A 26,650-nucleotide genomic window follows, 5' to 3' on the forward strand; every position below is an offset into this window, starting at 1 on the left:
AAAAAAATATTAAAACTTTTAAAAGTTTATAAACTGTGTTATGTTTTGCGGCTCCAGACTATTTTTCTTTACTGGAAGAGGAGGCAAAATGGCTCTTTTGATAGTAAAGGTTGCTGTCCCCTGGTCTAGTGCATTTATATGGTGGCACGGTAGTAGTCCTTGTCCTGCATACAAAAGTCATGACTTTCAGCTTACACAAGGCTAATTCTCTACGTATTTAGCGGCTGAATTGGTGCAAGAATGAGGAATAAAAGGGAGAAAATAAATGAAAAAGGGTTTCCCGGGAAATGAGCATTGATGATCACTTCCAGCATCAGTAGAGTGCTATACAGACAGTACAATTCTCTTCTATAGAGAGGGGAAGAAGGATGGTGAGCAAGAGACACCCCACTATTTCCATCCTGATAGAAGACTATAGCGGTCGTCATCTGTCCATCTTTAGTGATCCAGTACAATGGATCATTAACAAACCTTGGATTATCACTAGATTTTCACCCAAGAAGATCATGAAGGGTGATGAAAATCTTGTGTCTCTATGGGGCTTAAGTGTGTGCTTTGTCTTTTCTGACTTGAGGATTGCCTAGCTTTTCTTAACCATTTTTACCCTAAGAAATCCTTAAAATAATTTTCATGTCTCAGAGAACCCTTAAAATATTTTTCAGGTCTCAGGGAACCCCTGCAAATCAATTTATTGGGGTCAGTGTCTCTTAAATTGGTGGCCAGTGGAAATAATATCCCCTGTAGCGATGGGTACAATACCATGGTTATAGACAAGTACAGACATCATTGGAGTCATATAGCTGGCTCTACCAAGTGGTATTGGCCCCAGAACTATGCAAACATTATCAGATAGGAGGTCAATTAGCCACAGGTCCAAGAACCCCGAGCAATGTCCTGAGGAACCCCGGTTAGGAATGTCTGGCTTATACCATACTGTCCCTTTAAGCCAATTGCAATGTATTTTACTCCATTGTCACAGACATGTTGACTGACAAATGTTTACACTTCCTTCTTTACAACAGTCATATAAGTTTTACAAGTTACAATACAGCACACAGTCATCCTTCATCTTTCATCCCGTAGCTATGAATTCACATTGTGACTTAGAATGTATTCATTTTCTGACAGTAACACAGCGGCTGCCATTGCTGAAATCTTATTCTGCAGATGCAAATTCCTGGTTCCCAAAATGACCCCCTTGTTTTTATATTTGATGTGTCTGTTCTGCAGAATGATTACAGATATGGACATCTGACTTTATTAGAATTTTCTGATCTGCATACTTGTCCCAAGTGAGTCTCTAATGAAGCTAGAAGTTAGAAAACATATCTATTTTCAGAAAGAACCCTAACAATGAACTTTGTTTCAGTCTGTTTAAGATAAACAGAAAAAGGCTATGTTTAATTCTGAAACAAGGATTTTGTGGACACAACTTGTCACAATTACAAATTTCATTAAACTAGCATAGATTTTATTTACAACATTTAAAGAAAGAAAATAATAATGTACATAAATACATATAGTTTTCTATTTGACACATAATAATTATCATTAATATTAAATAAATTGATGCCCTTTTGTGCCTCCACTACTATACATTGGTGTAAGCCAGGATTTAGAAGAGATGGATCATTAATTCTGATGGATAGTGGAGCCCAAAAATACTCAACGCATTTCACAGCATTGCAAACTGCTTTATCAAGAGAAAGGGGGCATATATAGAACAAAACCAAAAGGCAATGTTAAATAGACACTTCAGAATGATCATGGATGAAATCTTCAACCAATAAATACATGGGATGTTTTCCAAATATTCCAAATGTAACCATCATGCAGACAGGTTCAAACACTGATTTCCTCCTCAGATCACGGTGTGCTCACATGGCTGCCAGACTTGTATAGCGGGTAGATGACATTCCCACGTGGCCGATCCAAACTGCTGGCAATTTTTTATAAACAGCTGAAATGGAGGGGTCATTTATAATACTATCAAACTAAAAAAAGACTGTGTAGTAATTTTATAAAAGAGATGATTATTTTAACAAACTTGGAGTTCTCCTTTAAACTGTTAGGTAATGGTAGGAGGTGGGATAGATAGGAAAGGTTTCTAACACTAAAAGTAACCTTAATTTAAATCAAGCATTATTACCCTTATGTTAAACAACGGTAGCAAATAACGGTATCTTGTCCAGTTATATTTTATTTGGCTAGCCCATGGCTGCTCCATTGCCATGCCCGCATGTTCACTTTCAGGTTCAGGATCTTCTTCATTGTCCAGGTAGAATGACCTAACTTATACACACATAAGTTCATTTATTCTCAGCACCAGTTCAATGTAGAAGTTTGCAAATAGGCAGGTAAGTTTGTTTTATTGCAGAAGGGATATCATCTGTTCTAAGCTGCTAAGAAGTCATTGTGTGATTAAAGTGCACATAAACCCTAACTAAATGATTGAAGTGATGTGGGTTGGGTTTAGAGTTAGTGTAAGCCCATGGGTAGCTTTATTCCATAGCAGCTGCCCATACCTAGAGCTGTATAGTACAGGTATGACGGATAGCTGCCTGATGGTACAGATAGTCATTCTGGGAGGAGCAGCTTAGCTGAATATTAGGTCACCTGCTGACATGTGGGAGGACCTGTTGTATTTAACCTGCTGTCAAAGAATTTCCTATTACACCTGTACAATACTTATCAGCTGCTTGACAATAAAGAGATTCAACCCAGGTACCAGGCTCTGCTGTCACCATCCAGTAAGTATACAGAGCCTGCTGGCTCCAACATTATTGTATTGCTTTGTACTGATGTTCCCCATCTGTCTTCATTATAGATCAATTTTAATTATTTTAATATTTTCATATTTGTAATTGTTAATCACTGTGTGCATGAAGAATATTTACAATGTTTTCTGTCTTTATAATTATTTACATAATAAAAAAGGAAAAGGACTGAATTAAACATGAAAATAGGTTCATTGCTTTCTGTTGGTCCATGATGAAAAATCACTGAAAATGAAATGCAGCCCCAAAACCTGCAGCTTGGAGTCTGCTAAATGGCAATAATGTTTCTTTTTAAATACATTTTGATTGGATTATAACAGTAGTAATAGGCAAGACAACTATGTTCTAAGTAAAATAACACTGGTAATAGGAAATACATGGCACTAGGCATTGATTCTTCTATACCATAGTGTCAGGGTTGTGATGAAACATGGGTATGTCCAGGAGATGAGCAAAAGAAGGTCTGGTTTCCCATCAACCATTGTCCAATCTTTCCAGATGATGGTGGGGTGTCATTTAAATGTTCAATCAAATAAAGTAAATACGAATGGAAACAGACAATGTTAAAGGAGGAAATGGGAAGGGGAAGAGGGGAAGATAGAGAGCCTGAACCACCCATTTTTTTGTCATGGTCATTCCATTTCATACCAGTGCCATTGATAGTGTTACTCGTGTTATGTTACTATTGACTCTATCCAAAGATCCTTTTTTATATGTTTTAGACAGAATGGGAAAGAATAACAAAACTACACCTTTACATTCAAATATTTTCCTAACCCTTGCATTAAAAACAATACATTTATGATGTTTTAATATAAACAGGGCTGAAATATTGATGTCTATCATACCTGCTAAAAGTTTGGCTTTACGAAACTGGATTTTTTCATATCATTGTGTTTTTCTGGGCTTGAAAAAGACACAAGAAACCATTCCACCAAATAAAGCTCTTCTTCTGCCCTGTTGAGCACCAGTGCCAAAGAAATGAAAGGACCAGTAAGCAATGGATGGTAGGAAATCCGTGTATGAGGACTAGCTCATTGGCAAAGATGCCATTCTTCTTTAAAGCCCACTCTTTTTAAAAAAATTTTGCGATAGACTTTTGAAAAGTTTTTTAACCTTGATCCCAAGGTTAATTTAATTCTCCCATGGTATCCTGAGGCAATATTTTGTAATTGCTTCACATGTATCTTCAATAAAAACGTGAGCGTGGTATTTATTTACTTTTCATACCGTACAAATTACTTATAGAAATTGGAGCCATGCGAAAGCCATTTGAGTTATGCGATGATTGCTCTCCAATCCATGTAACCACTCACCTTTCAGGCTGTGGATCCACTCACTTGCTTACAATATACATGTGTTTGATAATTATAGACTTCATAGGTTATGTAAATTTAATTTGATGATAAATGATTCATCGAATATAGCAATTAGGCAATCACGCTCAGCTATTTTATTTACATTTTGATTCTAATTGTTGGGACATCGGTTCTGTACAACCTCTCTATATCTCACCCAACATGTTACAATTTGCCTAGGTGGCTCCTCACAGTTTTGGTAATTCTGAAGTTGATTATACAGTCAGATTCTTGGATGCATGTCAGTTTTAGATCCACCAACAAAAAATTCTACAGACATGCGTGGTTGTAATATGCTTGCTAAGCTATGAGGATGTGTTTTCCATTTTTGGAGATGTTTGGTTTGACTGCTAATTGAAGTATAATAGTAAAATGGCCCAACCAGGACATAGCCCACAGCTCCATTAACTCCCTGGTTATCTACAGCTTAAGTACTAACCATGCCCACACTGGCTTAGCTAGGTCAATTGCATTACATTCACTAAGCTAAGTGAATTATCCCTAGTAAAACGATAATTCAGTTTGGTAAGTGAACAGCCTAAATTTTTTTAGTAAATCCACTTGAATGTCTTATTCTTAGGCTTTGTTCTCTTAGACTAAGGGGGGTCTGCTGGACTATGGAATGGGACTGCAACCTCAAAGATATGTAGAATGGAAACACAAAGAAATTCATAATACATGGATTGATATCCAAAACTTTTTCACTCCTCAGCAGTTACTAAATTATGAATGGTTGGGTAGGTTCTGGCACATACACACAATTGTATGGCTGTGGTTTAGAATCACTAACTGTCCCTCAGAGGACCTTCTAATGTCTAATGTCCAATGTGCCTTAAAGTGGAACTAAACCCCTACCACTAAAAACTTCCATCAGACAGGTCCTTTATTCCAGAAGAGACAGAAAATGCCCCTTTTGCAATAAAATACTCCTATTGAAGTTTATTAAATACACTCACCTGTTCCCATTCTATTGCCACCATCTTTTCTTTTTCTCTTCTTGGTCTTCGGCTATCTTGATGGGAAGAAGATAACCATCAGACAGATAAAAGTGTTTTATTGCAGCTTAACTTGCCGGGATCCCAGATTTTTCTTTTTTTAAGTTTTCCTTTAACTTTGTCCTAAGCCATATTTTTTACGTCAGTTTTTTCGGTTATGTTTTTGAGATGAAACCCATAACCTTTGTTTAGATTGTCCTAGCCAAAATTCAGACCTGGGATTGAAATGGAACAAGCAAGAGGGATAACTGTTCAGACACTATTCTATTCACCATAGATATAACCCTCAAGGTGAAGGGGTTCATGGTCCTCCTTGCCTGGTCAGGCAGCACTTATAGACTGGTCAGACAGTATTGAGTCTGTTGATGATGCTGCCAGCTCTTGAACAGGACATTATTATATCCTTTACCTATATATCTGTGTTTTCCTCCTTATAGACATGTTCTGTATAATTTTTGCACTCACACTTGCCCTGAGCTCGGTGTCGGCTTTGAAGATCGGCGCATTTAATATCCAGGCTTTTGGAGACTCTAAGATGTCAAAACCTGAAGTGTCATCAATCATTATGAAGGTAAAGGTTCATTTCACTCTTGATTAAAGTGTATGTGTAGCCAAAAATGTTTCTTTTAGTTTTGAATAGAGTGTGGAAAAGATAAAGACACTGCTATCTTTTTGTGTTCCATTGGGAACATTTTCTTTACCTCCTGTCCCAAATAATAAAAATGTATAAACCTGTACAGTATATAAAAGTTATTTGACATGATCAGGAACAGGATCTCAGATAAATGCAAATTATATTCATTACAATATTATTTACAGTTTTAGTTGCCTTTCCAGTTGTTGTCAGTTTTGCCAGCTAGGTTTAGGTCTAGGTCTCTCTTGATGGTTCTTTCTTGCATTGACAGATATTACCTCGCTATGACATTGTCCTGATTCAAGAGGTCAGGGACACTGATCTCAGTGCTGTTGAAACAATGATGGAGGAGTTGAACAGGTAAGAATGAATTTGTTACCATGTAGCTGTACAGAATTGATGTTGACAAAATGTATTGACCGTCCAATTTGGGTTTTGTCTTTTGTCTATGGCCAAAACTAGCCTGTTCCTCCTACGAATGCGGGATATAGATCTTGAAGAGTGTGGATCTCTTTTCATTATATTGGTGGTCATAAAGACACCTAAGCTTGTCTAAGATAAGGTTAAAAATCATAAAAGTATGAACTTATTCCTGTGCCATTCTGCAATAAAGAAATAAATATTACAGTGGGTCAAAGTCATGTTGGCAGCCTCTTCATTAAAGTGGAGCTATACTGTAAATATAACAATTGTGATCGGGCAAGATGTTTATTGCCGAACGGACAGGCAATGTCTCTTCTACAATAAAAAAAACCTTAATGTCTGTTCTCAATTTTTTAAGTACAGTCACCTCTCCTTGCTCCATTGAAGGTGCCGGCATCTCCCCCCAGTCCTCTTCCAGGTTCATATTCTTTGATCATCTTGAATGACCAAGCTAAATTACATAACTCCAGTGCATGCACAAGGTATTTATTTCTAGCAGCTGGATGTGCTAGGATCTTACAGTTGTGCATTAGCACTCTGTGTACATTATAAATAGGATTGTAATCTTTTTTTTTTTACAGTATAGTTCTGCTTTTTTCATTTCTCTCTGCGGTTTTAGGAACAGATAGGTTTTAGACTACAGCCTGCATTTTATGAATGTAACATGTGTGCCAAAATGTAACCATACACCTTGATCTCAAGTGGAAAGCAAATAATAGATATCTTATGTCCACTATAAATAGATTGATTGCTGTTTTTTTTTTTTTGTTTTTTTTTTTGTTTTTTTGGGGGGCTTGTTATGGTTTACCCAACATTTTTCGGTGGCTTCCCTTCCGTCTTGATCATTTTGAATAGTAAAGGTTTGTACTTTTATGTCATTATTAACCACAAATAAAAGTAAGAAATTGTTATGTTATCTCACAATTGATTATTGTTTCCCTGTTGGAGCGGGTTCCTCCTATTTAGGTGACTACACAGGAAGTGGGAATTCCCCAACTAGGACAGTATTAACAATGTTCTAACTCTTCTCACTTTGTAAAAACATGTTTATAATTTTAAAGAGATTTTTTGTTGTTGTGACTTCACAAGTGAGAAAAATCTCCCCAACAGATACATAAACAATACCAATACCAATTCATACAATATCAGTGAGTAGACTGATGTTCTAAGTCTTTCCTAATCAGCCTAACTCTAAAAAATGCTAGGGTTTGCTTGAAGGCTTGGACACAATTTCCCACAATGCAAGACCACTAGACTTGGATTGGTAAAAAGGATATGGCATTGAGGAAAAAGGAAAGTAAGACTTTTTAACCTATGGGGAAACCCCACTGCAGAAGTACTTTTTTAAATATTCTTGAAATTTAGCTTTAAAGTTTACCTATAAACAAAACATTATCATAACTATCAGAAAGAAAAAAAACAAAAGGATCACCCTGATAGTGACTATTTGCTACTGGTATGCCATGCCTGGATAAATGAGAACCTTTACAGATAATTAATACAATAGATACATTTCAACTTATCCTACTGTATACTGTAAATGGCCCTGTTATATGTTAAAAATGATTTCTTTAACTTGCAGCAACTGTGAGGAACCCCAGTATTCCTATGTGGTCAGTGATACTTTGGGACGGGATGCTTACAAGGAACGATACCTGTTTGTTTATAGGTGAGATTTACCTTTGAGAAGCATCAAAATACGTGTATGTTAGTAACTCCAAGAGGCATCATCTTTTGCAATCCTCAACGAAGATTTAACCTACCAGTAAATGGGTCCAATTATTGTATTGTCTGTACAGTTTACTAAATTGGATGGATGCTGGATTTGATGGATGTTATAAGGGAGTGTTTCTCATTCGGGGCTTCATCTAACCCTGGGGTTCCTCCAGAGGTTGCTAGGAGTTCCTTGAGCAATTAAAAATTTGTGCCTCTCAGGTCAGTTTAAGTAACATCAATGATCTTTATGGCTTTCTGTAAAGGAATTACCGGTATTCCCACTGACCAATAATGTAAAAGGCATTCCTCCTACTGACCACTGGACTCACATTAACACACTGGACCTGAAAGTTTTTTCAAGGGTTCCCCTATGTTAAAAAGACTGCCAAATACTGCTATAGATGTTGGATGTGGTTATGGATATAGATGGAAGGGGATATATCTTTCTTCCCTCATTTTAGGTGACAGCTCTAGTGATTGGTGATTGGTTTTGTCAAATGGAGAGATGGACACAATCTTTACTGTCTAAGCCCCAACTATGTATTTTTGGAATGTACACATAGGACCCCTTCCTTATTCACAGGAGGCTGAATGGACCAGTGGGGGAGAGATTGGTTTTTCTTGCATGGTCAAAGTCCAGATATGACTTACAAAGTGGTCAGAAACAAGAGGTAGGTATAGAAGCAGACCATGCATTTCTTTATGGGCCACAACTGTCTACATGAGTTATGGCACCATAAACAGTAATGTACTCTAAATGTTCCGTCTGGCACAACAAAAAGGTTTTTTTTGTTGTCAGTGTAGACACTGTCGGAGAACCAGTGAGCCTGAACTATGGCTGAAAACTTTAATTGGAAAGGGAAGGAAAGTAAAAATATTTGTTTACGTCTGTGTCTGTGTGCTGGAGAAATTTATGGTTAGTTGCAAAGTACAATTTAAATTTAATGTATAGCTTGTATAGAATGTTTTTATATTATTACTGGGCCTGCACTTAAATTTTTAGCATGTCACATTACCCTTTAGGAGTGACAAGGTCACTGTCCAGGACTCCTACCATTACCATGATCACAACTTGTACACTGGAGAAGACACATTTAGCAGGGAACCATTTGTGGTCCACTTCAACTGCCCAAAAACAGGTCAGAGTGATGTTTTTTTTTTAATTGTATTCACACAATAAACTGTACAATGCATGAAGCATGATTTAGTCAGGAAGAGCAAGAATGTGCAAAGTACTGTAGGATACAGTGACCATTCAGCATTTATATTTTATCAATCAAGCTTGCCAGGCCTATAGGAAAGAAGAAAACTAGGTGGTTTCTATGGGTTCATTCATATATTGCATCATCACAATGGTACTTGAAGTTACCTTACATAAAGACCAGTCCATCCAGAAGTAACATTTTATAGATGGAGTGTAAATATTGATGGAGTTTGATAAACTGAGTTACCATGTGTCACCTTCTCTAACTTGAGGACCCTCAGCGATAAGAGCACTCTGCTAAGATTTCGACTAAGATTTTCCTTGTTGGATATTTTAATGGCCACCTTGGCGTGTTGAAATTAATCCCTTGGTCTTCTCCATAATATAACATTATTTTAGGATTTTATTTTGGAATAGCCATGATAGGTGTGCACTGCTGTGAATTTAAAGCAAGCTTGTCACAATTTTTTAGGTAAACTCGTAGGGCTGATCTGGTTGCCTCTAATTTCTGCTTGGTAGAAATGAATTTATTATGAACATGGCTTTGCCCAGATTCAGTTTAAAGGTGGTCCCACCTATATCTGGATCAACTACTACATGATAGCAGTGGTACTTGACAATTGTTCCATCGCTATCTAATGTGTTTGGAAGAAAAGCATCAGTCCTGTACAAGCTCTCACTGAACAAATAAGTGGGGTAGGGAAGTAAATATAAGCTGTTGGTGGGGCTTTCATTTACGTCAACCTATTGTTTGCCCTGTATAGGCATGGGTACCTAAACGGAGAGTGAGGAAAAATATCTAACAGGGACACAGACAAAAATAAAACTCTTGCCACAATAAAGCACATGATCATATCTGTTATATTATCATTATGTTTTTATTTCCCAGTGATAAAAGATTTTGTGCTAGTCCCTTTACATTCAGCACCTAAGGATGCTGTTCGTGAGATAGATGCCTTGTATGATGTCTACCGAGATGTTCTGGACAAATGGCAAACTGATGTAAGTACTGTGATACCAGAAGTATAGGAATTTTTATTGTATAGAGCAATAAGATAACTTTCAGGTTTCAGGGAAAGCCTGTAAATAAATGACTGTATCTACACATCATGGTACCTTAGTGTGAACAGTAAGTTCCAAGATTAGAATAAATAAGAGTTATGATTTATGATGGCAAGTTGAACAGTACCTACTAAGATTGGTGGTAAGTGATGTGGTCCTTTGCATTAATGATCAGTGTAGTGTCACCTAATATTATCTCCCTTAAATTATTGGTCAGTGGTGGAGAGCTCTTCTAGATTGGCAGTGTAAGGGATCCCCCTTTATTGGTGGTCACTGAGTGATTCGGGAGAAAAGTCCCATTGTATTAATGATGCGTGAGAAGAATGCTGCCTACATTGGTGGTCAGTGGGAAGAATGTCCCCTTTTATAGATAGCTAAAAAGATAATTTTCACTATGGTTTGTTTTGTGTAAAGAAATGACTACCTTTCTATCAGCTAGTAGTAAGGATGTTCTATATCCTAGTACAAAATGTTTGTAGCAAATTACAATGGGTGTCACAAGCAATTTTTGCAGACATATTTACAGCAGGAAAGTATCTGGACCATTTGCTGCAAAAAAAGCACTAAACACTACCCCATGTGCACTTTATTGGCTGGAGAACCTGTAGTGGGAGCAGAAAGATTGCCTATCCACATGTGGCATGCATTCAGGAAATTTATTGTGAATGTAACACTAATGCATTATGCAGTAGGAGTATTATTATTATTACTATTAATACTATTACTATTAAATATACAGGTTTTATATAGTGCCAACATATTACGTAGTGCTGTACATTAAACAGGGGTTGAATACAGACAGTGACACAGGAGGATAGGACCCTGCCCCAAAGAGCTTACAATCTAGGAGGTGGTGGAAGGAACACACAATAGGAGGGGAGATATGTAGTAGTAGTTCAAGGCTCAACACATTGTAGTGTACCACAATGCACACAAAAAGGATTGTCTATGTTTTTTATTTTTGGGGTACATTGGGCTTCCTTAACACAATGTTAATTTACGAAGTAGCACAAACAAGCAGCAAGTAAAGGGTATATTTTAATGTTCAGTGGGCATGCACAAGGAGGAGTTAAATACATTCATTTCCCTAAATTCTTACCTTTATTATAACTATGGAGGAGCTCAGCTATAAGGAGAGATTAGCTAAACTGAATGTATTCTCATATAAGAAGAGGCATTTAGGGAGGACATGATCACCCTATATAAATATATAAATGATACATATAGAGATATGCCTTCACAATTATTCACCTTAAGGTCAATGAAAAGTACAAGGGGCACTCTTTGTATCTGGAGGATGCAATCTCTGTAATCTCCATGTACAGAAAGAACTCTTCACAGCAGGGTCTGTAAAAATGTGAAATAGACTCCCTCAGGAAGAAGTTTTAGCATGGAAGATTGCTTTAAGCAAAAGCTGGATGCACAGAATATAAGTGGGTAATAAAGTTTAAAAGGAATGTTTAAAAAACATGAACCATGTTTTTTATGTTTTTTTTTTTGTTCACTCTCTGGATCAACTTGCATATATTAATTTTTTTCTGGAACATAAAATGTTTTTCCCTTGTGGTAAATCTGATGGACAGAAAAAAAATGTTTAATAGTAGGGCCATGAGAAAATAAATTTGATAATCTTACTCTTTGTTTTCTAGAATATTATCTTTCTGGGGGATTTCAATGCTGGCTGCAATTATGTCACAGAATCTGACTGGGACAATATACGCCTGCACACATGTGAGGACTTTCTCTGGTTGATCCCTCATGATGTGGACACCACTGTGGGGAAAACACATTGTGCATATGACAGGTAAGTGTAAAGAAGGCTGTTACTTGTTTTGGGTACAGATACATACATGCTATAATAGTAAAGTCTTCATCCTGGAGTTGTATATTGCTCTTTGTATAGAAGGCTGGTCACACTCATTACAATCTAGTTGTAAAATATCTGTACAAATTTTAGAGTTACCAAAAACAATGTAAAGCTCAAACCTACCAAAACTATGTGCTAAGTTTTCCAGTAAGGCAATTCCTGCACTACATAGTTGTTCAAAGATCTAAATGAAATTATACAATGATATCAAAAGATATGTGGTAATTTTAACAATTGTATGTTATTTTAGCATGATTGCTGCAAAATCTTAGTGTACACATGCATGGTATAATATTATGTATATATTGTACCTGATGTTGGTTTTATTGTATCTATCCTCTTCAGTGCTATATAAATAAAAAATAATGAAAATCATAAAGTGCTTTATTAAAGTTTTCATTCATGCAAAACAACAATACTTATCATTAACACATTTTCATGACTTAAAAAGGAATCCTGTTGCTTCTACCATTGTAGTACTCAGCATTTATGCTAAGTATACACTATATAATGTTTTAAATACATAAGACGTTCAGTTTTGCCTGAAAAAAAAATGATCAACCATTGATCTGTAAAAGTCTGTGCATTTTATTGATTAATAGGGGTGATGGCTGATTGGCAGTAACGCAGCTATGTACCACATTGAGCAATACAATGTTGGAGGTGGCTGGACACTCCTGAAATGTTCAAAATCAAGTAGTGAACGGCAACAAAATTATTATTATTCCTGACTCATTTTTAATCAGTATATTTTCAATCATGGGTCAGATCAAATATGCATTTTATAGCGTATCCCCAGCATTTATTTCTTCATTGCATGATCAGATTCTAAGAGATCTCCATTTGGTTGTGGCTTTTCATGCTTAATTCATATGCAATGACCCCAAAGTAACTGAATATACAATATTATAATTACCATTAGATAATAAACAATTGTCTGTATTTGTAAAAAAAATATGTCTGACACTATTAAACTTTTATGCTGTCCCACTTTGCAGGGATAATTTACTTAGCTCGATGAATGTTATGACAATTTGAAATACCAATAATGTGCAAGGAAAAAAAAGTTTTTAGTTCTTGCTTGCACAATTGGATAAAGTAAGCAAAACTTGACTAAGCTGAGTTACCCCTTGCAAGATTATATACATTACTAACTTGCCTTTAGTCAATCATCTTCATCGACTCAAACAAGTATGTTTATTAGGAATGTAAGAGGAATATCTTTTCTGCATCTTTGTTCCAAAATCAGTGAATAACCTAACGGAAAATGACATTGCAGCATTCAGGGAACTAACATTTTCAAATGAAGAGATAACCAATAGCAGCATCCATGAATCATTTTGTGTCAGTTTTACCTTAAAATTCATGATTTGATACATGAAGATATCAAAACTCAATTAGGGAAATCAGACACACTGTATATAGTTTATATTGTACTATATATGGGCTGTGTTCTTACCTTAATTTAATTATGTGATCATGATATATCAAATTACAGCAGTGCAGGAAAAGAGGAGAAACTGGGGGCCACATGCTGCAAAGGTGTATTAGCTTATGAGTGGTAAATATTTTAATGTGTGTGGGCTGGTTAACTTAATAGATGTATGTAAAGTATTTTATATATTCTAATATTGAAAGCTGCCAGTAACAAAACATTTATTCATTGGTGGACAGACCTGTCAATATGACACCAAAAATAAAACAAATATATTATGGTTCTGACTTTTCTACACAGCATATACTGTAATACTCTGTGGCCTCTGAACAAAAGGCAAATTTAGAATGAACAGGCTGCATGTAAGGTAATCCTAGAACAGTTCTTTGCTGCTCTCTATTGCTGCTCTCTATCCATTTTTGTATTTTACCTGTACAATCATTCTCTTAAAATGTGTGAATGGAGGTCTGGTAGAGTCACTGTATACTATAACTTTCTGTTTATATTTATTAAACACATTCTAGGTACATTAAAGAAAAGGTGTGCAAAGATTTTTTCTGGAAAGCAGCCACAGAGTAGACAAGGCTGTCTCGACTACCATGCTGCAGACATAGACCCTTATTCTGACTCGGCTGCGGGCCTGTCTAATCTCTGCAGAGAAACCACTGCTTCCATACAGAGATCCTACTCTGCAGCATGGTAGCTTTCCTGCACAGGATGTGGCTGCTTTTAAACATACCGTACACACCTACATTGTATTTAAAGTTAATGTACTATCCTGTTCAATATTTGATTGGCATTACATTTATTTTTTTTTTATATCTGATTAAAATATTAACTGCAACACAAAGTTATCTAATTATAAAGCAGTGAATCTGGGATTCATTGAAACATCCCAATAGAGAATCTTAGAGGTCCATGTGTTTCAATGGCAGTGATTGTTTCTCAACCAGAGATAAAGTTTCAGTGAATGTCAGATTTCGTGCTTTTTTAAATAGAACTTAAAAGAGTGTTTGATTTTATTATGATAGTTAACCAAACATCACAATGATCAATTTGATGTTTTTTTTTTTTATTTTTTTTTTGGAAACATTGACTAATATATAGCTAGTTTTAGTTATAGTTTAGTTAACCGCTTCCAAGAAATGTTTTAGGGAGTTTAACACCAAGGATATGTGTTTTGGCAGCTATTTGGTTGTATTTTTTAGTAAGTTTTTTTTTTAAGTTTTTAAGTAATGCTCTGTTGTTTTAAGTACCAATAAAAATTAAATTTACAAACATGTTTGTTTACATTAAGTTGCTGCAATCATTTATTTTCTGAGGTTTATTTCACTGACTTGTCACTCTATTGGTATGTAAAGCACAGACAGGAGTAACAAGATCCCTACGTCAACACCAATGTGACTTTAGGAGGTTCTGGATTGTTGACTGCTGGCTCTTTGACTGTAAATCTTGCAGAATCAATATGCTGTTCACCTGCATGTCATCTAACAGAAAACAATATCACACAGACCATAGGGTCAGGTACAAGTCAAGCTAGGGAGATGACATGAAAATCAAAGGGTTAAAGCTTTATCTAGAAAAGGGGAATATACCTTCTGATGGAGGGAAGCAATCCAATTGTCAACTATAGCTTAGGGATCACCAATTTATGTGCTCAACAGCCTGTAGTGGTGACCAGCATGCACGATAAACCCCTTCACCCAGCTGTTTGGAAATGATTCAACAAGCAATAGCAAACACTGTCAAGTTAGGAAGCACTCATTATTTACAATTATTGGTGCAGCTTAGAGCAGACTTATGGTAACGAGACCAGCTATAATTGCAAGTTATTTGCAATAAAGCAACACTTCTGCCAGAGCTCTCTTTTCTCAATTAACTTGCTTTATTCAGCCAGGTTAAAAACAAATGGGCAAATGCCTTACTACCAAACACTACTCACTAATGCGTTTCACCCAACCTCTGGCCTAGACATGAAGGACTTTGTGACTAAGCCCGAGGCGGGGTAAAAGGCATCAGCAGGAGGGGTGTCTAGTTGTGAGCCATTTGCCTGTTTGTCTATTGCAACCTGGTTGCAAAAGTATTTTTCTTGTTTGGAATGAAATGCTGTTCCCTTGGGGCAGGAACAAACAGCCTAGACCAGTGTTTCTCAACCAAAGTTCCTGCAGAGCTTGCTAAGGTTTTCTAGAGCAGTTTGTGCCTCTTAGGTCATTTTAAGCGATACCAATGCTCTTTATGGTTATGTTAGAGTGACATTCTTCTCACTGACCACCACCCTAATATAGTGTGGGCTGTGGATATAGTACTTATAGCAAGGGGTATTTCAAGGTTTCCCCATGTAAAAAAAAAAAGCATCCGAGGATGAGAGCTGCCCAGAGCTGGGCGGGGTATTCAAATCAGCCGGGCGGAGCAACCGGCTAAAAACCTCTGGGGAGAACTATGCAATGTGAGTTCATGTAGTTCAGTGAAATCAAAATAAGCAAAAATTGGTGCAGGAGAGGAGCCGGTCCAGCTGTTCAAGATGGCAGGATGGAGTTCAGATTAAAGCTTTACTTGTTTTGAAAACTGCAAAATCATCTGCTGTTTTTTTTACCCCTAATTCATTTTCTTATTTTTTTAAACTAATGAAAGCAAATAACTATACCTAATTTTGTACTATAAACCCAAAACGCTGTTCATCGCAACAGCATATTTGATTTTGATAAATACCATGCGCAATCAAAAAAGTTAATAAAGACTACTAACTACAACTAATTCAGTACAGAAAAACAAAAACTGCTTTAGGACTGATGAGGTTAAAACTGAGCACAAAAAAACCTTTTCATATTTCCAATGAGCCATAAAGGATACATATCTGCTTTGTGCAAACCAAACACCTTTGCAAACCCAGATTTGACCTAGTAAAAGTTGCAGTAATTCACCACTATGCTACACCTTGTCTTTACAGAGAGCAGAACTGTTGGAGGGACACAACATCTCCACCCACTACTGACTACTACCGTACTACTACTGTTATAAACTACAAGAAGGGGCAAATACAAGACCAGTCACCCTGCACAAATACAGAAATAATCAGTTACTGGTCATTATTACAGGAAACAGTTGTACAGATGCAAAGTGTAGGAACCATTTTGATGCTATATTACTGCACAAATCTGAATGAAATACACAAAGGAGATGAGGCAAAAAATATCACAATGCCACTTATATTTAGGAAATATTTGCCATGCACAGGTTTCAGCTTTAAAGTGACTTGTATATTGTATTTTAACACTCCATACAATACTCTTTTTCACAAAATATTTTTATTAGGTTGGTAAAAAGAAAACATTGATTGAATTTCAATTACCAACTGGTTGTGGAAATAAGCTATACAAAAACAACACTGCTACCCTGCAATATCTCTGCAGACTTTCAGTCAGTTTAGTAAGAACAGTGGCAATTCACATCGGCAGCTAAGACACTCATAAGGGCTTCCTTCAACAGATGCCTGCAGAAAGATCACCATACAAGTCCAGATACAATCTTGCTCTCTCTGTATTATAGGCACAGTGATTTACAGGAGTTTATGGCTTTCCTATTTCAATAATTCCTTAACAGGTTATTACTTCTTCTGCTTCAACCTGTCCATATAGACCTGTAAAGACTTCTGGATGGACTCCTTGGAGATGAAGCTGACAAAATTATTGATATCAGCCTCTCTCTGTTTGACTAATCTGTCTATGATGGGTTTACGTATCATAGACTTGGTGATCTGACGGGCGTGATCTGTAAATAAAATAAAAAAAAGGAAATTATTTTATCATTTATAGCAAATCTCCTTAAAATGTACATTTAAAAGATCAGTCCAAAGTTTTTAAAGTAGAATAACAAACACATTTTCTTAGTTTTGGATTGAGTGTATAAAGGTGAGGATGATTTCTGTTGGGGTAACCACCTTTGGGCTGATTTATTCCCTGCATACCATAATGACAATTGTTATAGGGAAATCCAAAATTGTACATGTGTCTCTAGAACAAGAGGATTTGTTTTTAGGACAACTGTCAAAGTGAAAGGTGATTTTTAAATTATGAAGATTTCTAACCACTACCTGGTATGTCTCTACAGATCTGAAAGCAAACCTTCCCAATAAGGACAGAGATTGAGTTAAGAATATGACAAAGGTCCTCACAATAATACACTATTCAAGGAGTTCCCCTGCAAAAGAAAACTGTGTCACTCCTTTTGCTCTTCTATGGAACAGTACCTGGAATAAGGTTATGTACAAGGATAATGTATTTAAAAAATGGGCCCGGATAGCAAAATTATCTGCAGAGAACTTTAAATACTTTAAAAGGTGAAAGTTTTCACACATATGTTATAACTGTGCATATAGTGCCTTATCCTTATCCAGATAATGTATGGCAAATTTCACAGCTAAAACCTGCTTTTTGATTCCATGCAATATTCCTACCTGGGACAGAGAGCCACTGAGCCATGACCGCAGCTGCTGTGCTCTGTACCTTATCCTCTGGAACTAACTGATCCACAAGACCGATTTTAAGAGCTGCGGGGGCAGGATACATTTGTCCCAGCTGGAGGGATTGCTCAGTCACACGACTCCCTACAATGTGCATCATCGTGTCCTTAAACCTAAAAGATATGCAAAGATTTGTTCAGAAACAATTACATCTATAGGAAACACTTGTTAGAAATTATCTAAATAAAAGGGTAAAGAACAATGGCCATATTTAATAGCAAATGTAACATGAACACAACTCATACTGATGTTGTTTTTAAAATGAATCCCTTACTGCAATCCCTGTACAGCCGCTAAAAACAATCATTAGTGAGCATTTTTGGTGACAGCTTTAGGAATGATCACTGTACAGACAAGCTGCCTGGAGGAGGATGTGGACAGTCATTCATTGACCCAGACTGCTAAACATCAACTAGATTTTCACCAAAGATTGCTACAAAAAAGCTAGCACGTAACATTAATACAGCCCATTTTGGTCTCAGTCCAGTAAATTGTCTTCAAAGTGACAAGACAGCAGATCACTGGAACTCTGAATATAGCAACTGAAATCAATCACACACTAAAGGGACTGGAAGTGAAGGAGAATGATCCCAATACTAACAAGGCTGCAAAAAAATCCCCCTATTTATGAGGTTTGAGGACAACTTCTGTACCTTTAAAGCAAGACACAAGCTGACAGGCTGCAGCAGGGGCTGATCTGTGTAAGAATGTTTTGAACATAGCAAGGACTGCAAAAGCCCCATGATTTACACGACTGTCATCTCTGAACCAGTATGTCAGTCCCACAAGTGGAAACTGAACCTATATAATGCCTAAACCCGAATAAATCTATGAATATGGAGACCATAGATGGATCAGTGCTTATGGACACTAAAGAATTGCCAGGGGGAAGTACTGTGATTTCTATGAAAAGAAAGAAACACTTGTAGTGGTATGGTAACACATTGCACGTATGAAAAAAATATATCTGATGTTAGGTCCATTTTAATGTTAACACAACTACTTAGCATTTGCCCAAAAAGGTTTTTCTATTTTCTTGCTTAAGGTGAAAAACCCTTTTTATCACGACATTTTCCAAAGCCTATTCAGTGCACAGAATTTAGAAGGAAATAATGGTTTGCCTCATAACTAAACACAATGATCCTCAGAGTGCTAGCACACCTGTTAATTATGTGAACAATGGGTTAGGTAGAATTTCTGGCACACCTTGACTGTAGATTAGTTGAAAAATAGGTTAGGAATGAAGAAAGACAAACAGACCATACAACATTGTCTACATTACCAGAAGGGAGCAACTATGCCCAGCTGGGTCTCATTCAGGCCAATGGCATATTTTGGGTTGTCTGCCATGATCCGGTAATCGCAACACATGGACATGAGGCACCCGCCAGCAGGACTCGAACCCTGTGTGGAGAAAAGAGGATAAGAAATTTGTAATACTTTTTTTTTGCCACCACTGTGGATGCTGTGAATATCTGACAGATAGTGACTTTTCATGTGAATGAATAGTCTACATTTCCTACATAAGCCTCTATTTATTGTACAGCACTAGGTTATATGTTGGTGCTTTGTCAAATAAAGATAACAGTAAAGTGCATCTAATAAATTTATCAGTGAGTGTATATCATTATAAGGAAATCTGTGTAGGATAAAAAGTTACCAGGAAAATGCAGGATTGACAGGTGCCAGGGTGTCCCAAATATCTGACACTCCGACCTGGAACCAGAAGGCAAATCTGGGAAATACAAATTCCTGACTTACATAGGTGTTCCAGGTCAATGATATTTCAGAAAGTTCTAATGCTTTTGAAACAGAATGTCAGCCAAGTAATTGGCATTTTCAGAAAGTAAAGTAAGTAAAGAATGGCAGCCTCTGTAGTCTGTCATTGCAGGTTTTCGTTTCAGATATATATCACATTTGTAGTGTTTACCTTCTAAAAGGGAAATCAAGATGCCATCAATCATCATTTAAATAATGATTTTTTTTTTTTTAAACAGCCAAGACAACTGTTCACCTGCTGAAGCCTCATCAATCCAATAAAGAACTGTGGGATTTTTGTTTTCACGTTATGTAGTTTATTTAATTTCTGAAGGATTAGGAACACAGATCGCTTATCACCATAACTCCTCCTTGTGCACTGGAAGGTATTCATTCACATGATTCACAAAACAGTTTTAATGGTATATATAAGGTGAAGCAAATACGAGAGGTTCCTTGTCAAGATTTACATTCACTTTAAATGAAATGGATTGAATTAAAATGATTTTCCACTATTAGAAGCAGAACAAAAACACTTGCATTGACAGCTGCGATTGTCACCATATTGGATCCAAACAGCTTCAGCCACATCTCCTGCACGGCTCTCCAGAAAGCTTCATAGTGCTCCGTGCTCTTTCCACACATCTCTGTAATGTCAAGGCCTGCAGAAAAGATTTTCGGAGAGGCCTGGGTACAGGACAAGACATGAAAATGCACAGGAATCAATAAAGGCTTTAATCAATTTTTATAAGGTAAAAGAATAAAAGGTTTTTATAGTTAATGTACTTCTCATCTCTTCCTTCATCCAAAATCTAGGTCAGCATTTCTCAACCACGGTTCTTCAGAACCCTGGGGTTCCTCCAGTGGTGGCTAAATGTTCCTTGAGGAATGGGCAATTTGTGGCTCTCAATTATCTTTTTGGCTATCTGTAAGGGAGACATTCTTACTACTGACCACCATACTAATATACTGTAAGCTGTGGATATTATTATTGTCAGAGGTTCTCTGAAGACCAAAAATGTTTTTTTAAGGGTTCCCCTTATGTTAGGAAGGTTGAGTAAAGCTACTCTTTATACAAAGGTACCATACCGAAATGTAGAGAAAATATCCATTGTGTAAGAACTATGGCTTAATTATGGCACTGCTCAAAACATGGATTTCCATGCACCATTTATAATTTTAGGATTTTTGGTATAGAGCTAAAAATAAGCTGTTCACAACACAAAATGTCTTAGACCAAGATGCTTTTGAGTGCTGGCAAATAGACAGGATAATGCTTTGTGGTTTGTCCTTGATTCAATGATTGCGGATTGGGTTCAGTTTTTTCACCCCAAATTTGTCCTAATGTGTTTCTCTAAATGACTCAGAAATTGAAGTGAATAATATGTGTACTTTGTAAGGCACTGCAGATTGTATTGACGCTACAAAATAAATAATAAAATATCCTGATCACATATTTCACAAGATAATGTTTTTCTCCCTATTCAACACTGTTCTGGTGCTGCTTATCAGCAGATGTCAGGCCCCGTTTCATAAAAGCTGGACAGAATAACAAACTGACGTATTGCCTGCAGGATCAATTCAAATTACAGCTTTAATTGAAAAAACCTGCACTGACATTTTGTGGACTGACCCTTAGTAGTTTTAACTGTGATGAGTCACATTTTATATTTATTTTTTTTTTTTAAATATAAATACAGACACTAGCCATACCAATGTATGAGCTTTCTGCTATTAATAAAAAATAATAAACTGTACTAAAGGTTGATGATCTAGAAAAAGCACACTTGTTACCTGTTCCCATTGCAGTCAGTGTGTTTGACCCTTTGAGGGGTCCAAAAGCTTAAAAACCAGGACGATCCTTTCTTTGATTGATTAGTAACTTCACTTTATAAGATCAGTGTTTCTCAACTAGGGTTCCTTGACCAAGGAGCATTTTGTGCTTTTCAGGTCACTCTATCTATAAGGGTGACCACCACACACATATACTATGAATTGTTAATATAGTAATTATAGAAAGTTACCTAAAGACCTGAAGGTTTTTTCAATGGTTATCCTGTGTTAAAAAGTTGGAAAAACACTGCATTAGAGCACACCTGTCACTATTTGCAACTTACAAAGTTGACTTCATTATGCAAAAGCACAGATCCTCAAGATACCTCTACACCACATCCAGAGAACCCTAGAAATCCAAATAAGCAAATGTAGGTAACTCCCTATTAGCGGTTCCATGTGAGAGAACTCCCCAATAAGGAATGACAGGGTGGGATTGGCAATTCCTCATGCTGTCTAGAGAATGTTTGAGTATACCTACCTTTAAGCTATTAGGATAGTTTAGGTTGTATTTTATCATTGGTGTTAGCCTTCCACAAGTCCTTACAAATGTGTGTAACTGAAGCATCTGTTTTACTATTATTTCTATGCAGCTTCAAAATGATGTTCTCTTAGCTAGTTGCCAAATTTGTTTAGTGCATATACAGTTCTGGGCTTGATAAAAGCTGATATGTTGTGTATGTTGGTGTTCTTCAGAAAGGGATTAGCTTCATTGATATCATGACATGCATTATTTTTCTATCACTGTGATCCAGAAACGACCCAGAAAACATAATATATATCAGTAATGAATACAATTCAATGCAACTGGTGTCTTTGTTGTTGGAACAATAATGAGCACAACCATGACATATTACTCATGTATAGTAAATATGATCACATACAGAAGTCAGGATAAGCCCACGGCAGCCTCGGTCAATCTCCAGCTTTTCCAGGCTGATAGCAAACTCTGTAAGGAGCTCTAACCTGAGGCTGTTCACAGGAGGATTTTTAATTTTCATGACTGCCACCCCTGGGAAAAAAAGACAAAGCTGCATTATTTCTCCTTATCAGTAACATGAAGCTTTGACAAGGGCCTTTGATCAACAGCATGGCACCCTTCCCAGCAACGTGATCTGAATACACCCACAAGCTGTTCCGTGGCCTATATTTGCTGTCTATAGAAGAACTGGGCCGCGAATAATTCAGTGAAGACAACTTAAACAGAGTTAAATTCCATGGCTTCAATGCAGAGCAAATAAAAACTCAAAAACACAAAATGTAACACTAGGTTTGATATGAGGATATAATGGTATTTTTTGTAGGGTTATTGGACATCTGCCAACGTGCACAATGTAATTTTTTTTCTTATTTACAACACCGGGACAACTATGCCCTAAGCATTGATTTCAAACAGGTGTTTCTGTAATACTCATACAAATAACACACACAGATATATAACTATGTTTACATACCAGTAACTTTTATCCTAAACAGTGCTCCCCCTAAAATATACCACATTTCTCTTTAATCATAAGGCTAACCTCTCCCACTAACCCTCCCCACCCTACTATAGTCCTCCTCTGATGGGGCAGTTTTTACTTCCAGTGACATCAGCGATGGGGCAGTTTTGCTGCAACCAACACCAATGATGGGGCTTTTTTTTTTTTTTTTTAAACTCCCACTGCTGCCCATGCAAGTACTGACTTGATAAAAAGTCATCATGTATATGCAACATATGCCCCAGGCTACGAAAGTTACAGGACATACTGTTGCACCCCTTCATGCATGGTAAGACACTTTATGATCAATCTGCAACCTGTGTCGCCTAATGCAATGGTTTGTGTAACGCCCGTCAGAATATGGAGATACTCAAGGATGGCAGGATTATGTCTGCAAACCTGACTGCCCTAAGAACTACTTGTTCTTAAAGTTTTAAGTTTAGCATAAAAAAGCTGCTTAGTGCCCCCCACTGCTTTTAGAACCATGGAGCTCATTGGTGAGGGTTAAATTGTTACCGTAAGAAACATCTGATCTCTAGCAAAAAAAAAAAAAAATGCCCTAACTGTGGAGGTGATCCTCATTAAGAGCCCATTACCAATAAGAATGATGTTAGAGGTCATAGAGGCACTCTGGTTGGTAGGGTTGAAATGGTTTACAGGTCCTGAATCGCTGGGGTCACTGGGGTTCCAATCCCACCCAGGACACCGCCTGCTGTTTACCTCCCACATCTCAAATACATACTGGTGGGTTATTTAGTGTTCCCGTAAAAAGGACGCCGTTCTGAAAATTTCGCTGTTTCCCTGCCCCACAAACGGTCCCAGGATGCTATAATAAACGTTAGAAAATGTGCCAACCCTAAAAACAGGCCCATTATATACACAAGATAATTCCAGTGACCCCACAGTATGAAGAAAAAAAGGTTTCCAAGTATAAAAAACAGGCATTGTTCATATTTAAATCCAGCAAAAAGCCAGCAACGCATAATAAACTTTTTAGCTTTCCTCTTACCAGTAGATTCATCCATCTCCACCAGGATCTTATTGTTACTGAAGGGCCTTTGTTGGTGCCTCCATGGAAGTAGAACCCTGCTATGGGCACACACCATACCTGCAGAACAGAAGAGGATATCTATCGCATTACTGCAAACCTCAATTTAGTGCTCAGATAAATCCCACAAATCAATTCAAGTGCAACTCCAACCAAAAATGCCAGGATACAATGAATTATAATAGATAAAATAACAAAAACAGCACTTTTCAAAGATGTTTTTAAGTCAAAGCCTGACCTGGATAATGGGATGATTGGGAGACTACAGAGCAAAGTAGCTTTAGGCCTTTTGCAGACAACTGGTGAAAACTGTAATTCGTGTTCCTGTGTCCGTCATGCATTGTATGCAGTGTTCCCGCATCTCTGACACGGAACCTAAGCTGTGTTCCCGCATCTCTGACACGGAACCTAAGCTGTGTTCCCGCATCTCTGACATGCAACGTAGGCCTTGTACAGACAATTGGTGGAACTAAAAGTTGGTTCCCGTGTCTTCCTCATGCACTGTATGCTGTGCTTCCATGTCTCTGACATGCACCTAATGCAGAGTTCCTCCATCTATCTTATGAATTGTTAGCAAAGTTCCTGTGTCTGTCATGCATTGTAAAATAAAGCTATGTTCCCAGGTCTCCTTCAACCACTGCAAGCTATGTTCTAAGGTCTCTCTTATGCACTGCAAGCCACGTTTCAATGTCTCGCACATGCATAGTATGCATTGTTCTGATGTCTCTGTCATGCACCTAGATTGTAAGCCCTTCGGGGCAGGGTCCTCTCCTTCTGTGCCACTGTCTGTATTTGTCTGTCATTTTTAACCCCTATTTAATGTACAGCGCTGTGGAATATGTTGGCGCTATATAAATCCTGTTTAATAATAATGCACCATATGCCACAATTCCATGTCTCTATTATATTATGTTTTTCTGTAATGCATCATAAGCTCCCATTCCCGTGTCTCTCTCTCATGCATTGTATGCAGCGTTCCCGTGTCTCTCTCTCGTGCATTGTATGCAGCGTTCCCGAGTCTCTCTCATGCATGGCATGCAGTGTGCCCATGTCACCACTGCACACCATATTTCACATGACAAATTGTTATGCTGGACCTGCTCCATACTAATCCCATATAAAGAATTTTATAATAATCGCAGCACCCTCCCCACAAATACACTGCACAATATTACATACAATGACACAAAATTATTTGTACAACTTTCCTCTAAATAATGACACTTTATGAGGAGTTACAGCCAGCAGCAGACATTGTGCAATGAGCAACCCTATTATCTAATCACCATAAATCCTTTATTCCACCAGAAAGAACAAAGTTCCAAGGCTAGGTACACAAGTGCAATAATTCGATCAACGATTGTTCCCGATTATTTTGAACGGTTGTATTGTGCACAATCCTGTACATGTTGTAGCGATAAGATCGTTCAAAAATAATCCACTGATAGTGTACACACGCTGGATACGATAGTTCAAACGATGCAGAAAGTGACATGTAAAGGAGAAAATGTATCACAGAACAATCCACAATCACTGAACAATCGTACACACAATAGATACAAACTTTCGTCGCCCAATCAGATATGCCTGGACAGACGTTCGTTTCCAGCGAGATTCCTCGTTCGTTGTGCACTTTTTTTTTTGTTAACAATTATCGAACGATCTTTCGTGGATTGTTCATTTCCAACGACAAAATTTTGCAAGTGTATACGCAGCCTAAGAGTTACTACAAACTTCTTTAACTATATGGTACAAAGTGATGCTTTAGATTACAGTACAAGTGATTGCAGGGTGTATTGGGGTGTAAATGTGAGGTAAATTATTTTTTTATTTTCAGTCAGGGGCTGATATTTCTTCCTTCAGCATTAGTAAAGTTTGTGAAGTATAAGGCGAGCTGTGTGTATTATTACAGCTGTGTAATTGCTGGCTACATTGTGACACATGAAGACTTCATTGTCATACAGACTCCTGGCCACTATTGTTAGCAGTGGCGGGTGATTTGGGGCGGGAACTCGTCACGCACCTGAAAGAAGCCGGGCGGGAGCCGAACTCCTCAGCACAGCCAGCGCCGCCATCTTGTATGACCTTTTCCCAGGAGCAGGCCGTGCTGGGCGGTCAGACCGGCTCTCCTTGCTTTAACAGCGGGGAGAGAGACACCTGGCGGGAACACAGAGAACAGCCGCCATTGAGTTTTAATAAAGTGCCCCTAAGAGAACCTGTCACCTGTTTTATTTTACTATAATTTATAGTCATGTAAAGGAAATAAATGCCAAATTCCAGTCAGTAATGTCATGGATAGAGCAGGAAAGCCATAAAGTCTTAGGTCTGACTGTGTTAAGATCTTCTCATCACTTCGTAGTTACATAGTAAGTCAGGTTGAAATAAGACATAAGTCCATCAAGTTCAACCACTAGGGAAATAAGCATATCCCAGATATAAAACCCTATAAGACATACCGGTAGTTGGTCCAGAGGAAGGCAAAACCCCCTGGTACAATTTGAAGGGAAAAAAAAAAATTCCTGATTCCATGAGGCAATCCG

General features: G+C 37.4%; 2 protein-coding genes across 2 annotated transcripts; one reads left to right on the forward strand and one right to left on the reverse strand.

Moving 5' to 3' along the window:
• The first annotated feature begins 2,657 nt into the window (after nucleotides 1-2,657).
• Nucleotides 2,658-12,035, forward strand: DNASE1 (deoxyribonuclease 1). The gene is made up of 7 exons (XM_072416780.1): nucleotides 2,658-2,750; nucleotides 5,568-5,701; nucleotides 6,036-6,124; nucleotides 7,770-7,856; nucleotides 8,927-9,042; nucleotides 9,997-10,109; nucleotides 11,819-12,035. The coding sequence occupies exons 2-7, from the start codon at nucleotides 5,570-5,572 to the stop codon at nucleotides 11,975-11,977; spliced, it is 696 nt and encodes a 231-aa protein (XP_072272881.1). The 5' UTR covers nucleotides 2,658-2,750; nucleotides 5,568-5,569; the 3' UTR covers nucleotides 11,978-12,035.
• Nucleotides 12,036-16,759: 4,724 nt separating this feature from the next.
• On the reverse strand, nucleotides 16,760-26,259 carry ECI1 (enoyl-CoA delta isomerase 1). The gene is made up of 7 exons (XM_072417674.1): nucleotides 26,134-26,259; nucleotides 24,072-24,170; nucleotides 22,466-22,593; nucleotides 20,289-20,435; nucleotides 19,273-19,394; nucleotides 17,925-18,103; nucleotides 16,760-17,239 (listed from the first exon to the last, which is right to left on the reverse strand). The coding sequence occupies exons 1-7, from the start codon at nucleotides 26,183-26,185 to the stop codon at nucleotides 17,076-17,078; spliced, it is 891 nt and encodes a 296-aa protein (XP_072273775.1). The 5' UTR covers nucleotides 26,186-26,259; the 3' UTR covers nucleotides 16,760-17,075.
• Nucleotides 26,260-26,650: the final 391 nt, after the last annotated feature.

This window comes from Pyxicephalus adspersus, chromosome 7, assembly GCF_032062135.1.
Source record: "Pyxicephalus adspersus chromosome 7, UCB_Pads_2.0, whole genome shotgun sequence".
In the NCBI taxonomy this organism is placed as follows: Eukaryota; Metazoa; Chordata; class Amphibia; order Anura; family Pyxicephalidae; genus Pyxicephalus; species Pyxicephalus adspersus.